This window comes from Austrofundulus limnaeus, unplaced genomic scaffold (genome assembly GCF_001266775.1).
Source record: "Austrofundulus limnaeus strain Quisiro unplaced genomic scaffold, Austrofundulus_limnaeus-1.0 Scaffold4, whole genome shotgun sequence".
In the NCBI taxonomy this organism is placed as follows: Eukaryota; Metazoa; Chordata; class Actinopteri; order Cyprinodontiformes; family Rivulidae; genus Austrofundulus; species Austrofundulus limnaeus.
Window position 1 is genome coordinate 6,064,026 of NW_013952406.1, and position 12,201 is coordinate 6,076,226.

A 12,201-nucleotide genomic window follows, 5' to 3' on the forward strand; every position below is an offset into this window, starting at 1 on the left:
TTTTTAAGTGGGAGAACTTGCACAATTGGTGACTGACTAAATACTTATTTTCCCCACTGTATTTCCATTTCCTTAAAGTGATTGCCAAAACGCCCATTAATCAGAGACTTCCATCAGTCACCTGAGCATCTGTTTCAGGGTGTGACTTGTGTATGAATGTGCCGATCAGCATTTCACATAAACAAATTGTTCCCTGCAGGCAAGATGCTRATTTGACTATAGAACAGCTACTGACACTCAGTCTCAGTGTTGTCTGTTCATCAGTGTATGCATGTACTCTTTTTGTTGTTGCATTTGAAGCTGTTAACAGGCAGTCATGTTYAATTTCACTTCTTGCTGTTTTCTTTTTGAACAAGGGTGAGAAAAGCYGCAATGACCAGTTTAATGGAACTAACCTTGTTAGTGTCGAGTGAAGCTCCAGAGATCCTTTCATCAGACCTGTGAGTGAAAATCTGTTTTATTTTTTCAGACATTTTCCTTTAACTTTTCTGCTGATTTGACAGAAAAATTAAATGAAAAAGCCACACAGTTATCAAATCTAATATTTGTAAGCTTTTTTTAACTCAACATAGATCAGTTGTTTTTTGTTCTACATCTGAATCAAAACCCGTTCCAAACACCAAGGTGTTATTCCTTTATAGCGTGTTGGGTTAAATTTCAGATTATTCTAAATAAAAACATGATCTGATTGCTTTTTTTGTTTGTTTGTATTCTACAAACCTCTGCAGGGTAAAGCCCATGATGTGCTGCCTGGCCCAACAAGCAGCAGAGAAGATTGACCGCTACAGAACATATGCTGGCAACATTTTCCTGCGCCTCCTACACAGCTCGGAGCCTGTAGTTCCTCACATTCCCCACAGGGAGGAGCTGTTGAGCATCTTACCTGTGTGAGCTACTCCAGGCTGTAACAGTTTCACAGATTCTCACAGTATTTATTTTCAAGGCGGRTTGTTTATTGTGGTAAAATGATTTGGCGATATCTTAATTGCAAGACCCTCCTTATATTTTGCCGATGTTTGGCTTTTTTGGTGTCTTTCAGCGAGACCTTAACCACTCTAAACTGGAACGCTCCATCCCAAGCTTACAAGTACATCGCACAGCTGCTTGGATTGCCTGAGTATCAGTACCACACCCTGCTGGGCCTCTGCGTGTCCGCGGGAGGGATTACGGAGTCCACAGTAGGTGGAAAAGGAGAATATTGTCAAATCACAGAAGTATGATGAACAGATGTGCAAGGAAGGGCTTTAGCCCTTTTCCAGCAGGTCCGAGACTTGCACAATTTAGGCCACTGAGCACAAAAGTTCAGTGTTGCTCCTATCTGCATAAAAGACAACGTTTTTAAAATTATTTTGTAATTCTCTTGTTGCATCAAACTTCACTTTCACAGTATTAAATTAACAAATATCACTGATAATTTTCATGTTTTACTTGCATAAACAATTGAAAAGCTATCTAAACTATATGTCTCTATACATAATTTGAGCTTTCATCACCTATTTGAATATTCAGCATCACAAAATAAGGCCCTATTTATGTCCTCTGCAGCCAGTAAACAAACAACAAAAAACAAAAAAAACAGACCAACAGAGGGAGCAATGTGCTCAGTGTCAACATTACTTTCTGCTTCCTGTAGATCAGCAGCCCTTTAGTGAATTTATAAAGCCACACATATCAAGCCCTGTTGCTCCACTCTGTCAATGCCTGCCAAACTCAACTCAAAGCATWTTCAGGCTCCATCATTTATCTTTTGCTACCAGCAAGCAAAGATTTCTCATGGTTTAAATCTGAAACTATGCTTTCTACGCTACACTTTTCCACAAACTAGGTCTCTCAGGAAGTTCAGCTTGGCTCATTTCTGGCTTTAACTGCGCTCTCATTCCTCCCCTCAAGTGTTATCTAACCTGTTAAACCCAGAAAAMGTCCTGCCCACAAAGATGTGAGCTTAGTTTTAACTTGTGGTGTTTATAGATGTAATAAAGAAAACACGTTTAAGGCTTGGAATAACAGCAGCGAGGCCAGTAAAGTTAAAGCCATCTGCCATMGGTGGCTTAAAACACAATTTAGCTCTTCTTCTGTTTTCATCTCCTCCTCTGCTACAGATCCATCCTAAGGGAAAAGAGGTATGGATGTATTTGTGCAAGGTTACATTTAAAAAACTGAGTAATTCATCAGACAAGATTAAGATTCTCACACCCACAGGCATATATTCACACAGGACAGAGYGAAATCGAGCATCCACCAAGTTCCAAGGGGTTGTTTCAACATAGATTGATCATGTAGCCAAACTGCTGAAATACCAGAGTCCCTAAAATGTGAAAACTTAACTTGGTTAACATGTTAAACCTTGGAGCATGAAAGTAAAAGTTAAATTTAGAAGAAGAAATTGGATAAACTTTTGATCTCGAGAACATTTAATTTTTTTGTGTGTTTCAAGTATCAAGGCTTGATTTAGTTTCTGCAGTGCAATAATATAATTAGTTTTTGCTGTTTGTTTCCCCTCCGAGTCTATATTTGTTTTATGAATACATTTACCTTGTTTCCATTGATGTTTCTCTGTTATGCAGTCAGATAGTAAGCAGCCCACACACTGCTTGTGTTTTTAAAGCCCACTTTTGACCCCCAGGCTCGAGCTTCAGGTCAACTCCTMTTCTCTTCTGCTTTCATTGCTTTGTTCAGGTGCATTTCTCCTCCCAGTCGCTGTTTGACTTCCTGAAAGGGATTCAGAACGATGCTGTACTTTTGGCCCAGTTTGGAGATACGTTGCTGAGGATTTTCAGGGACAATCTCCACAATGAAAGGTTCATGCCAGAATTATCACAAATATTTTTATTCTCACATTAAAGGTCATATTTTTTTTTTACTGAAGCCTAAAACTTTTTAAGTACTGTTTTTTTTTTTTCGTTTTACCATCCACCTTTGCATGTAATATCTTTATTTTTGTCTTCTAGAGTATGTGTAGCCTTACTTAGAATGCTCAGTCAGATGCTCGCTAACAACTGCTTTGAAATCTTCACTGCAGAAGAGGAGTAAGTGTTATCATATTTTCATAAATAATAGCTATGACAATTAAAGTGCCTATGACTTCAGATATTTGTAATAAATATGAATATATTTTTGGAAAGATAACATTAATAACGTATTGTAAAAAAGGATTTCATGCTGCTGTGATAAACAGTTGTTGAGATATTTGCATTTGAAGTAACAGGAAGTGATGTCAAAGGGGAATGTCTGAAAGTGAACAGAGCATTGCTACAACAGCTAACAACACAGACTGTAGAGAAAAATCTCATGTTTCTTTAGATTATTTTAATCACTATTATAGAGGGATGATAGTCTTAGTTCAAATAATGTTTAAATAAACAAAAAACAGGGCTTTTGTTTTCTCAAAGTGTTCCCCTTTGATGTCACTTCCTGTTTCACTTTGGCTGAGCCAAATTCAAAAGAAAATAGGCCAATTATGTGACAACATGGGTAAAATCACAAGTATTATGCCAAGTTTCTTAAATATAAATGTATTATTTTTATTTTTTTTTACTTTTTGTATTTCATGGATATGCACGTCACAGGCACTTTAAAGCTTTTCTTTCCTTTTGTTTCCAAGTCATCCGTTCTGCGTGGAGCTTTTGAATCTTTGCAAACAGTGCAAGAAGTCAAAAGATGTTTCCAAGCTTCGTGCCTGCATCGACGTGTAAGTTTCCACCTCCTTGATTAATGAGTGCGTGATGCACAGCAGCAAAGAGAAAGCAGAAATGGTTGATGGTCCTGCCTTCTGCTCTCCAGTTTCTGTGAGCTGATCCAGTTCCAGGGAGACGTGAGGAAGAAAGTTTTGGTCCAGCTGCTGTTGCTGCTGTGCCATCCATTCCCTGTGGTGAGTTCACCAAAAAAAAAAATGTCTAAAAACATTTAGAGCCACTGCTTTATTATCCGTCTTTGACTTCTTCAGTATTTTTTATACTAGTATGCTAGATTTATTTGTGTGAAACTATATATATTTGTTAACATAACTTCAAAACCAACATTTCAACAGATTAGGAAAATCACATCCACCCAGATGTACGAGATGCTTCTGACCTACGATGATGTCACTGATCCAGAGGTGTTAGACGATGTCATGACTTTACTAAGTGATACTAAGTGGTTAGTGTTCCTGTGTCATCTTTGGAACGTAGAGTTTAGTTAAAAGCATATTTGTATGACTAAACTGTTTCTTTGTGCTCTTTCCAGGGAAAGCGACGTCGCCACAGTGCGTCCACACAGGAATCAGCTTTGTGATTGGTTAGGAGTCCCCAGACCGCGGCTAGCTGCCAAGGTAAGTGCTTCTTAAGATGCTGTAGGCATACACAAAAAGCAAACAGTTGTGTTTTGTGTCGATGCTAACTGCTGCTTTTAACCTGCAGGGTCCAACCCAGGTTTCATGATGCGTCTAAAAGCAGCAGGAACTGACTGAAAACACACTGCAAATGTAGAAATGSACTGTAAAATGTTCTTTTATCTGTTCTTTGTCAGTCTGCAAAAATAACTGGATGTCAARAGCTGCATTCTGTCAGTTTAAGGCAATAAAAATGCAAAAAAAAACATCAGTTTTCTCTTTCATTTTGTTACAAGCTTCATGCGAACTCTTTGACAACACAATAGTTGTGGTGTTATGTTATCACAGCTTCAAAAACTTTAGGCAACCACCTGTTCAAAATTGTATTTTTGTAATTTTTTGTATAAATGTAATTTTTCCCCTGCATCCTATTCAGGTTCCACTCTAAGTTGGTTTCGGTCAAGTTGTTTACGTGTCGTCTGTACCTGGAACGACACGAATACGTGAAACCTAAACTGCAGCTCGCCAACACTCCAGGGAAAAAGTTGCCATTAAGATGTTTTGGCACGCACCATGGAATGTCACTGAAGCCCTGCTTTCCTCCCCCTTGGGGAAGCAGACCTACTTTTTCCCTTCATCGGTGGAGGTGCCAGGGTTTGAAGGCGTCTCAGGCAGGCCCGATAGAGGCGGCTCCGTGGTTTCCTGCAGAACAGAGCTGGTTGTGTCACCGCTGGTAGAGGCTTTCTCATTAGGGACTAATAGTGGCCGCATTGTGCCACACGGCTTACTCAACAAAGATGCAATTGTTGCGTTGTTTTATGATTACTTTCCGGCTTCTCGGACGCAGCAGAAAACTCTTTCCCTGTACTGCATTACATTTTTCTGGATGATTCATGCGATTGATCCTTTCCAGTGGAACACTGGTATTTATTTTGAAATTTGAAGCTGCAGTTTAAATGTCATCGTTCTCATTAAGGCTACATATCCTCCGTAGTTGTTGAATTGTGCCTGAGCTAATAAAATGCCGTAGCCCGTAATTCGACTTTAATTAACTCCCGGCCTCATGTAAATCCCTGTAGGTGCCGATGAAAGAGATGCTGCTTTGCTCTCCAGGCGGATTGTTGGGAAAGTGAGCAGCTTTGCTACAGTGCTCGGGGTACAGAGGAATGCTAATAATTCTGAAAGGCTTACAGTTCACTGGCAGTAGCCATGGTGATTCCTCACATACAATGGGAGCCTTTTTCGTGAGGTAAAGGAGGTGAGATGGGCTGCTCCCTCAGTGACAGGGTTGTGTGATGGTAGGAAAGACCTCTGCACTTTCTGCTGTTTCGCTGTCCGAGATGAGGTGTTGCTCAAAGCAAGTTTAGTGACTTTGCTCTTTAAATATTTTGACCCTCTTTTAAAAACGACTGTATGAAAGTATTAGATGATGCATCTGAATTTAAAAGTTGTATAAACAGAGTCACTGAGTAGTTTTATTGTAATCTGAGAGCACATTATCTCCCCTGGATCACTGCAGCAGTTCTATAACAAACAGCAGATTAGGGAAAGATTTTGATTATATAGTTTGTCTCTGTTTTGTGCGTCACATCTCTGGTCCTGCAGGAGGGAGAGAGGAGAGGACAACYTCAGCCTCTGTTGTGACTTTTTATTGTTATCGCTCGGAGTGTTTCTAATTTTCCTCATGATCCGGTGATTGCCATCAACATTGCACAAGTCCACATTATCAGAATCCCTTTTGCAATCAATGGCTTGACTGTGGTGAGCACAGAGGCCAACGGCACACTGAAATTACCCCCAGGATAACCTTTTGTTTATTCATTTGGTTTCTGTGTCAGCTGAACCATTTTCTYCATTAGAAGGAGCTAAAGTTCGTCCAGACAGGATGACAAATTGTTTTCTGCTTTCAATCCAATGAATCTTTAAAAACCTTACATCATGCAACTTACATTTGAAATAGAAAATTTGCGTTTTCTGTGAAAATGCATTGTGAAAGATTTTTGCAGAAAAAAACTTTGTTAAAAATGGTCAAAAAATGCTGAAATCATGAGATAAAATAGCTTAATTTGTGAAATCTAGCACAAAAAAAGCAGAAAGGGCACATTTTCAGAGTTAAGCAGCTGAAAAAAGTAACTGAAAAAAGGTGAATTTGGCTGAAAAGGGCTAAAATTAGCTGAAAATAGCTAAAAAGTGGCTTAAATTGCAGAAAAGGCTGAAATTAAAAGCATAACTTAGCAGGAAAAAAAGCTGATAGAGGCCCAAAACAAATGAGCAGAATAGCTGAAATGAGCAGAAAAGTTCTAATAGCCAATAAAGAAGCTGAAGGAAGCTAAAATTTGCACAAATAAGTTAATAAAAAACAATTAGAACAAAAGGTGTAAAGTTCATGAAAGGTTTAACTAGGTTTTAAGAATGGTGACGATGGCTTCATTTTAATGAGAACAAAAAATGGCTAACAATGTAAAAAAATAATAATAAAAAAACTAGAAATTGCTGAAATACGAAGTCATAGCCGGTATGTCCTAAAAGATTTGTTGAAACAACACAAAAAATACAGAACGAAATTCGTGTCAAAAAACGTACAGAAATAAAAATGCTGTCAGTAACATGAATGCTTGCATACATGACCATGTAAGGTTCAAAATAAACTTGAATCCAATAAAAGAACACCACAGTTTCATTTTTAAACTTCAATCCAAACAAGGCTTTCTATTTATCTGAAGCCTTTCTGGTTTTGTTTTCATGCACCCAGCCTGAAACTGAGTTGTCTGTGCTCAAAGTTTATTATTCCCAGGTGTTTCTCCTGCTGAGACTTCCTGTCTATGGAGCTAACACCTGGTGTAGAAGCAACAACCCACCCCCTGCCTGTTAGTCAGCCTAATTAGTGGAGCTCAGCTCTTAATTGCCCTAAATTTGTCGAGTTGCGGTTTTGTGGGGCAGCTGTTTTAGACTTCTCACAGATGGACTTTAAGCATCTTATGGTGAGTTTTCAGTTTGCGTAAAGCCTTTATGTTTTCAAGATTCCAAAAGAAACAGTCTAAAAGCAATCTGAATGCACTCTTTAACATTCTTTAAAAGTTTGGAGGGGATTAGTGGATTGTCTGTGCAGAAAATGAGGTGAAAACAACATTTCACTGCACCAAAATGTCCTATATGTCCAGGAAGAAAACTGCAACTAAAGCTCAAGGAGAAATTTTGACTAAAAACTACAGAAGGTGGTAATTACATGACTGATTAAAAATAGCAAATATACAATAATTACACGATTTATAGAAATAGTAGAGGGGCTGTAATTATGAATGTGACAGCTGATGCGGTCTCCCTGCAGGAAACCAAAGTCTTTCGAAGTTTTCCAAAGAGCCATAATCAGCAGCACACCAGGCGTGCGCTCYCTGCGGGGGAAATTACCATGTTTGTGTGGAATTATAGTCTTTCAGAGATGGAGGCAGCTGGATAGGTTTGGGAATGTGGGTTAATTGCTAAGCCTGTGTTCTTTTATAGACCACAGGTTAATGGGTGGTGTGTTTTTATATCAACACAACTAACACATGCGCAGAGATAATTTGGCTAATTAAATGGAGAGGTTGTATTTTTCTTGTGATGTAAGGAAAGGTAAAGGTAAAAACCTATCTAACTCACAGCACACTAGAATCTGGGACTGGGCAGTTGCTCCTGTTCCAGTAAATGCAGGACCTGGAGAGGGAATGGTCAAAAAATATAATTTTTAAACAAGTTTCAAGACAGAAATTGAAAATTGGTCAGCTTGGAGTAATTTCTCTATTGTGGACCTGTCTCCTAACTGTTTCTACTGTTTTACATAGATCCCTTCTAAAAGGGTCAGTAGGTGCAGGGGTGCCGATTTTGCACAACCATGGTGAGAGAGTACAGATACCCACTGGGTTTTGCAAATGTAGTATCTCAAGCTGAGATATACGCAATCCACCAGTGTGTGGCATCAATCAAAGACCTTCAATGTATACAGAAGGAAATATTTATCCTAACAGATAGCCAAGTTGCTAATAGAGCTATCCAAGGACCACACTTTACGTCATTATTGCTTTGGGAGTGTGCCGAAACAGATAACAGTGTTACTGTTAAATGGGTACCAGGGCACACTGGCATTTATGGCAAGGAGAGAGCTGACTAACTTGCAAAAGCTGGCAGTCAGGCCCACTCCAAAGGACCAGAGCCTGTTGTAGGTATTTCAACAACAGTCTGTAGGACTGCCGTACAGGCCAGGATTATACGTCAACACTCAATTGGCTGGAGGGAGCTGATGGACTGTAGACAGGGATGGGAACTGATAAATGGTCCAAATCTAAGGTGTGGAAAAACTTTTGTTGCCCTGACAAGGAAAACCTTAAGCACACTTGTTGGAGTCCTAACTGGGCTCAATCTCAATCGCCACAAAATGGTGATGTGACCCCATGACAATGGTCCGTGTGATTCTCTGGCATTGAATTAGAGACCTCTTTGCACTACTGAGACCACTGCCTGGCTCTGAGTAYTCAAAGGAAAATAACTCTTGGAGAAACTTTTCAGAAGAAGCTCAGAACTCTGAGTGTTTCTGACCTGGTGTCGTTCATCCGAGGGATGAAAGCTAAAAAGAGGTTGTGCACCAGAAGATGTGATTTTAGGTTAAAGATAAAGTTAATTTGTTTTTAGGTGGAGGTTATTGGAAAGGCTGTAAGTAATTAATATCTTTCTATGGTTCCAAACAGATTTTCCTCAAAGCCCCTCCTCCCCTCCACCACCACAATCTCTCACTACTCCCCATCTCTCCCAAAGACACCTTCAATCTCTTTATCAAAAACAATAGACTGAAGTGGATAGTCCAAATTTTTTGTTTGAAAAAGGGGAAAATAAAGAGACGGTGTTATACTAAGTTTTAATTATACAAATGGACTTGGTTTGGTGATTTTTTCATATACAAGCAACACCACCTCTGAGTATAAGGTTGTGATTAGTGTTGTTGTAGTGCTCAAGTCCGGCCTTGGTCTTATGACCAGCCTCAATACCACTTTTTGATGGTCTCGTCTTGGACTCGACTGCATTTGTAGTTGGGCTTTTCTTGGATATTGAGGATTTTATTTCAAGACCAGTCAAGACCACAACTGTGGAAATATCACTAAATTGCCAGAGTATTGTCCAATTTATTTAACATCCCTGCTTTCATTAGATGTGAAATGTACTGATTCAAATCCAAGCGTGACTCATCGCTAATTCTGACCACAGTCACCCATCCCCTTTCTCTCTCATGCAGCACTCCGTCTGGGAGCATCAACCTTTCATTGTTCCTTAGAAAGGACCTTCTACATGTGTACGCTATGGGTGCTTTTCCATTGACGTTCCAGTGGGTGTGTTTTGGGCAGTTGGTGGAGGAGGTTTTTGGGTTTTTCGAAAAAAAAAAAAAAGTTAATGCGCAAAATAAGAGATGGAAACACGTTTGTCGAATAAGTTCTGAAATTTAAAAAATTAGCTAAAAATTTGAATTAAAATTGGATGGAAACATGACTAATGTCACTGCTACAATTGAAAAAATGGTGCCTCGAGTTGTTGTTGTTGTAAAGGCAGCTTAGACGCAACCAGTGACTTCACCCCCTAGCCAATCGATGAACAGTGTTCTGGCATTGCTTTTTGGTGTCGACTGGACTGCTTGGACCCGCAACGAAGTAGGTACTAAAAAAAGGGCCGGTTCCATGAATTTGGCCTAATGGAAAGGGCTTGGAACRGTACCMACACTACACTAAGTGGCACTAGTGGAAAAGGGGCACAAGCTGTATGCTTTATGTTTACATTTTCTTTTCTTGGTCTTTGTCTCGACTCGGTCCAGCCCATAAAGTCTTGGTTTTGTCTAGGTATTAATACAGTCTGATCTTGGTCTTCACTTTGTCTCTGGTGGTCTTGACTTCAACACTTGTTAAGCCCCCGCCCCTCAGGTTGGGAACCACAGCTTTAAACGGCCACAGCTTGAAGAAATAGATTATTTCTGACCAGACTGATGAGCTAAGGACTAGTCCAAGATGGTCCAAGAAATTCAAAGTGGATTGATGCTAACTAAAATCTGTCTTAATAATTTCATAGTATTTCGTATAAATGTTACTCTGAAATTTTGATAATAACAAAATATTTGACTTATTCTTTTTAAATCCTCTGTTGTACTTCGTGTTCGAGACAAGAAATTTAATGCTGGTTACTATCATCGTCGAGGCTTTCTGTCAGCAAAGATTTTGGTGTTTTCGCTGTAGTTGACTATATGGCTAAGATAAAACTAAATTTAGATCTAAATTTACCCTTGGAAAGCTTTTTTAGTTTCTATTTTATGGTGTTCTTTTTAAAGCAATCCTTTGCCACAGCATTATCATGTCCATCTTTAGCTTTCAGCGAACACTTTCAGCCACAGTCCAGTTTTTAACTCTTCTTCCTGTCATCGTTCTGGCCTCAGATGAACCTKAGGCCTGTGTTTATGAGACTTCCTGCAGAGGTTGTCCTGCTGCTGCTGCTCTCTGTAAACTTGGACTGAGGAGTGACTTCATGGAGACGTTTCACATGCCGGGGGTGGGGGGCGGGGTTCTGCCTCGCCGCTCTTTTGGACGTTAGCCAGAATGAGCTCATCCATGACAGTGCCTTCAGATTCTTAGACGTAGGAGGGCTGATCTTTCCTGACCCCTTCACTGGACCTGGGRTGATGTGTGTGAGGAGGAGAATGGAAGTGGGGGGGTGGTTAGTGTGACACCATTCCCAGAAGCTCCYGCGGGAACTGACCACTGGCAGCCTGCCTTCCCCTCGGCGCCTGCTAAGCAGCACGGCCTCGAGCCTCCACTGTTCCCTATGGAGAGGCCCGGTTTGTTCTGGACACACGCCAGTGCTGAGCGGTAGGGGGCACAGCCAGGTCAGCTCTCAGGGGTGGTCTTGACAGTCCATGCGTGTGAATATATGTGTGATGTGAGTGGAGCCATAATAATTAGCTTGTGTTTTTGTTTTTGAGGGGTTCTGTTTTTTTTCCCTTTTCTTTAGCGTTAAGCTCTCGGGCTGTAAGATGTCTCTGTCAGAGTGGAGGACAGCTCCTGAATGAATCTCCGTTTACGAAGATAGATACTTCTGGAGATTTGGTCTCATCCTTAGGTTTTGTCAGCTAAGAGCTGCTCAGGCTGTGTTACCATTTACAGTGGGAACCACGCTGTTCATTTTATCAGCATGAGTTAAATATCTCCAGAGCGTATGAGGTATCAGACACCCCCCTCTGGGGGATGGGGAGATGCTGGGCTCTGTCACTCGCACAACTTCTCGACTAACAACATCAGTCTGGTTTCAATCTGTGGTAAAACACAAAGTGCGGGGGCAGCCAAAGGTCAGACCCTAAGAAAAAGTCATATCTCTTCTCTCGGTCATCTTCCTCCTCCTCCTCTTCCTCCTCTTCCTTCTTATCTCATTCACCCATTGAAGCAACCATTTGGAATTCATTATGCAACCAGAGTTTTCTGCTAATCAGAAGTAGATGCTCGCCACGTTCTAGTTCAGAACTGCTTTTTGGGACACACTTCAAGAAGTGTAGTAGTCCAGGTATTTAGTGACAGGTTTAAAGGAGACGTATCATGCTTTTAAGTCTTTCTTTTTCACATTTAAGTCATTCAGTTGGGGGTCTTTATAAAGTGGAACTGCAGTTCTTTGGTTTGAATTCCTCCTTATTGTAACTCCACAAGCCCCTCTTTCACTACTTTTCTGAGGCGTGTCTCAAACTCTTTAAAGGGGCAATATTATGTGTTTCTCAGGCTTATATTTAAATACTATACCACAATAAAGCATCTCTGTCACCTTAGCTGTTATTAAAATGGTGTTTTTACGTTTAAGTAGAAAACAAACTTATCTTCTCATCACTTCCTCTTCTAAAC

General features: G+C 40.2%; 1 protein-coding gene across 2 annotated transcripts in view; it reads left to right on the forward strand.

Moving 5' to 3' along the window:
* Positions 1-4,577, forward strand: part of tbcd (tubulin folding cofactor D) — a 26,140-nt gene extending 21,563 nt beyond the window's left edge. Inside the window, exons 30-39 of one of the 2 annotated variants that reach the window (XM_014025402.1) lie at positions 357-440; positions 729-887; positions 1,040-1,178; positions 2,677-2,798; positions 2,949-3,026; positions 3,602-3,688; positions 3,781-3,868; positions 4,028-4,137; positions 4,225-4,309; positions 4,398-4,577. In XM_014025402.1, the coding sequence (XP_013880856.1) occupies positions 357-440; positions 729-887; positions 1,040-1,178; positions 2,677-2,798; positions 2,949-3,026; positions 3,602-3,688; positions 3,781-3,868; positions 4,028-4,137; positions 4,225-4,309; positions 4,398-4,418 (973 nt within the window). In that variant the 3' untranslated portion in view covers positions 4,419-4,577. The remainder of the gene's footprint in view (positions 1-356; positions 441-728; positions 888-1,039; positions 1,179-2,676; positions 2,799-2,948; positions 3,027-3,601; positions 3,689-3,780; positions 3,869-4,027; positions 4,138-4,224; positions 4,310-4,397) is intronic. The other variant, XM_014025411.1, reaches the window with a different exon arrangement.
* Positions 4,578-12,201: the final 7,624 nt, after the last annotated feature.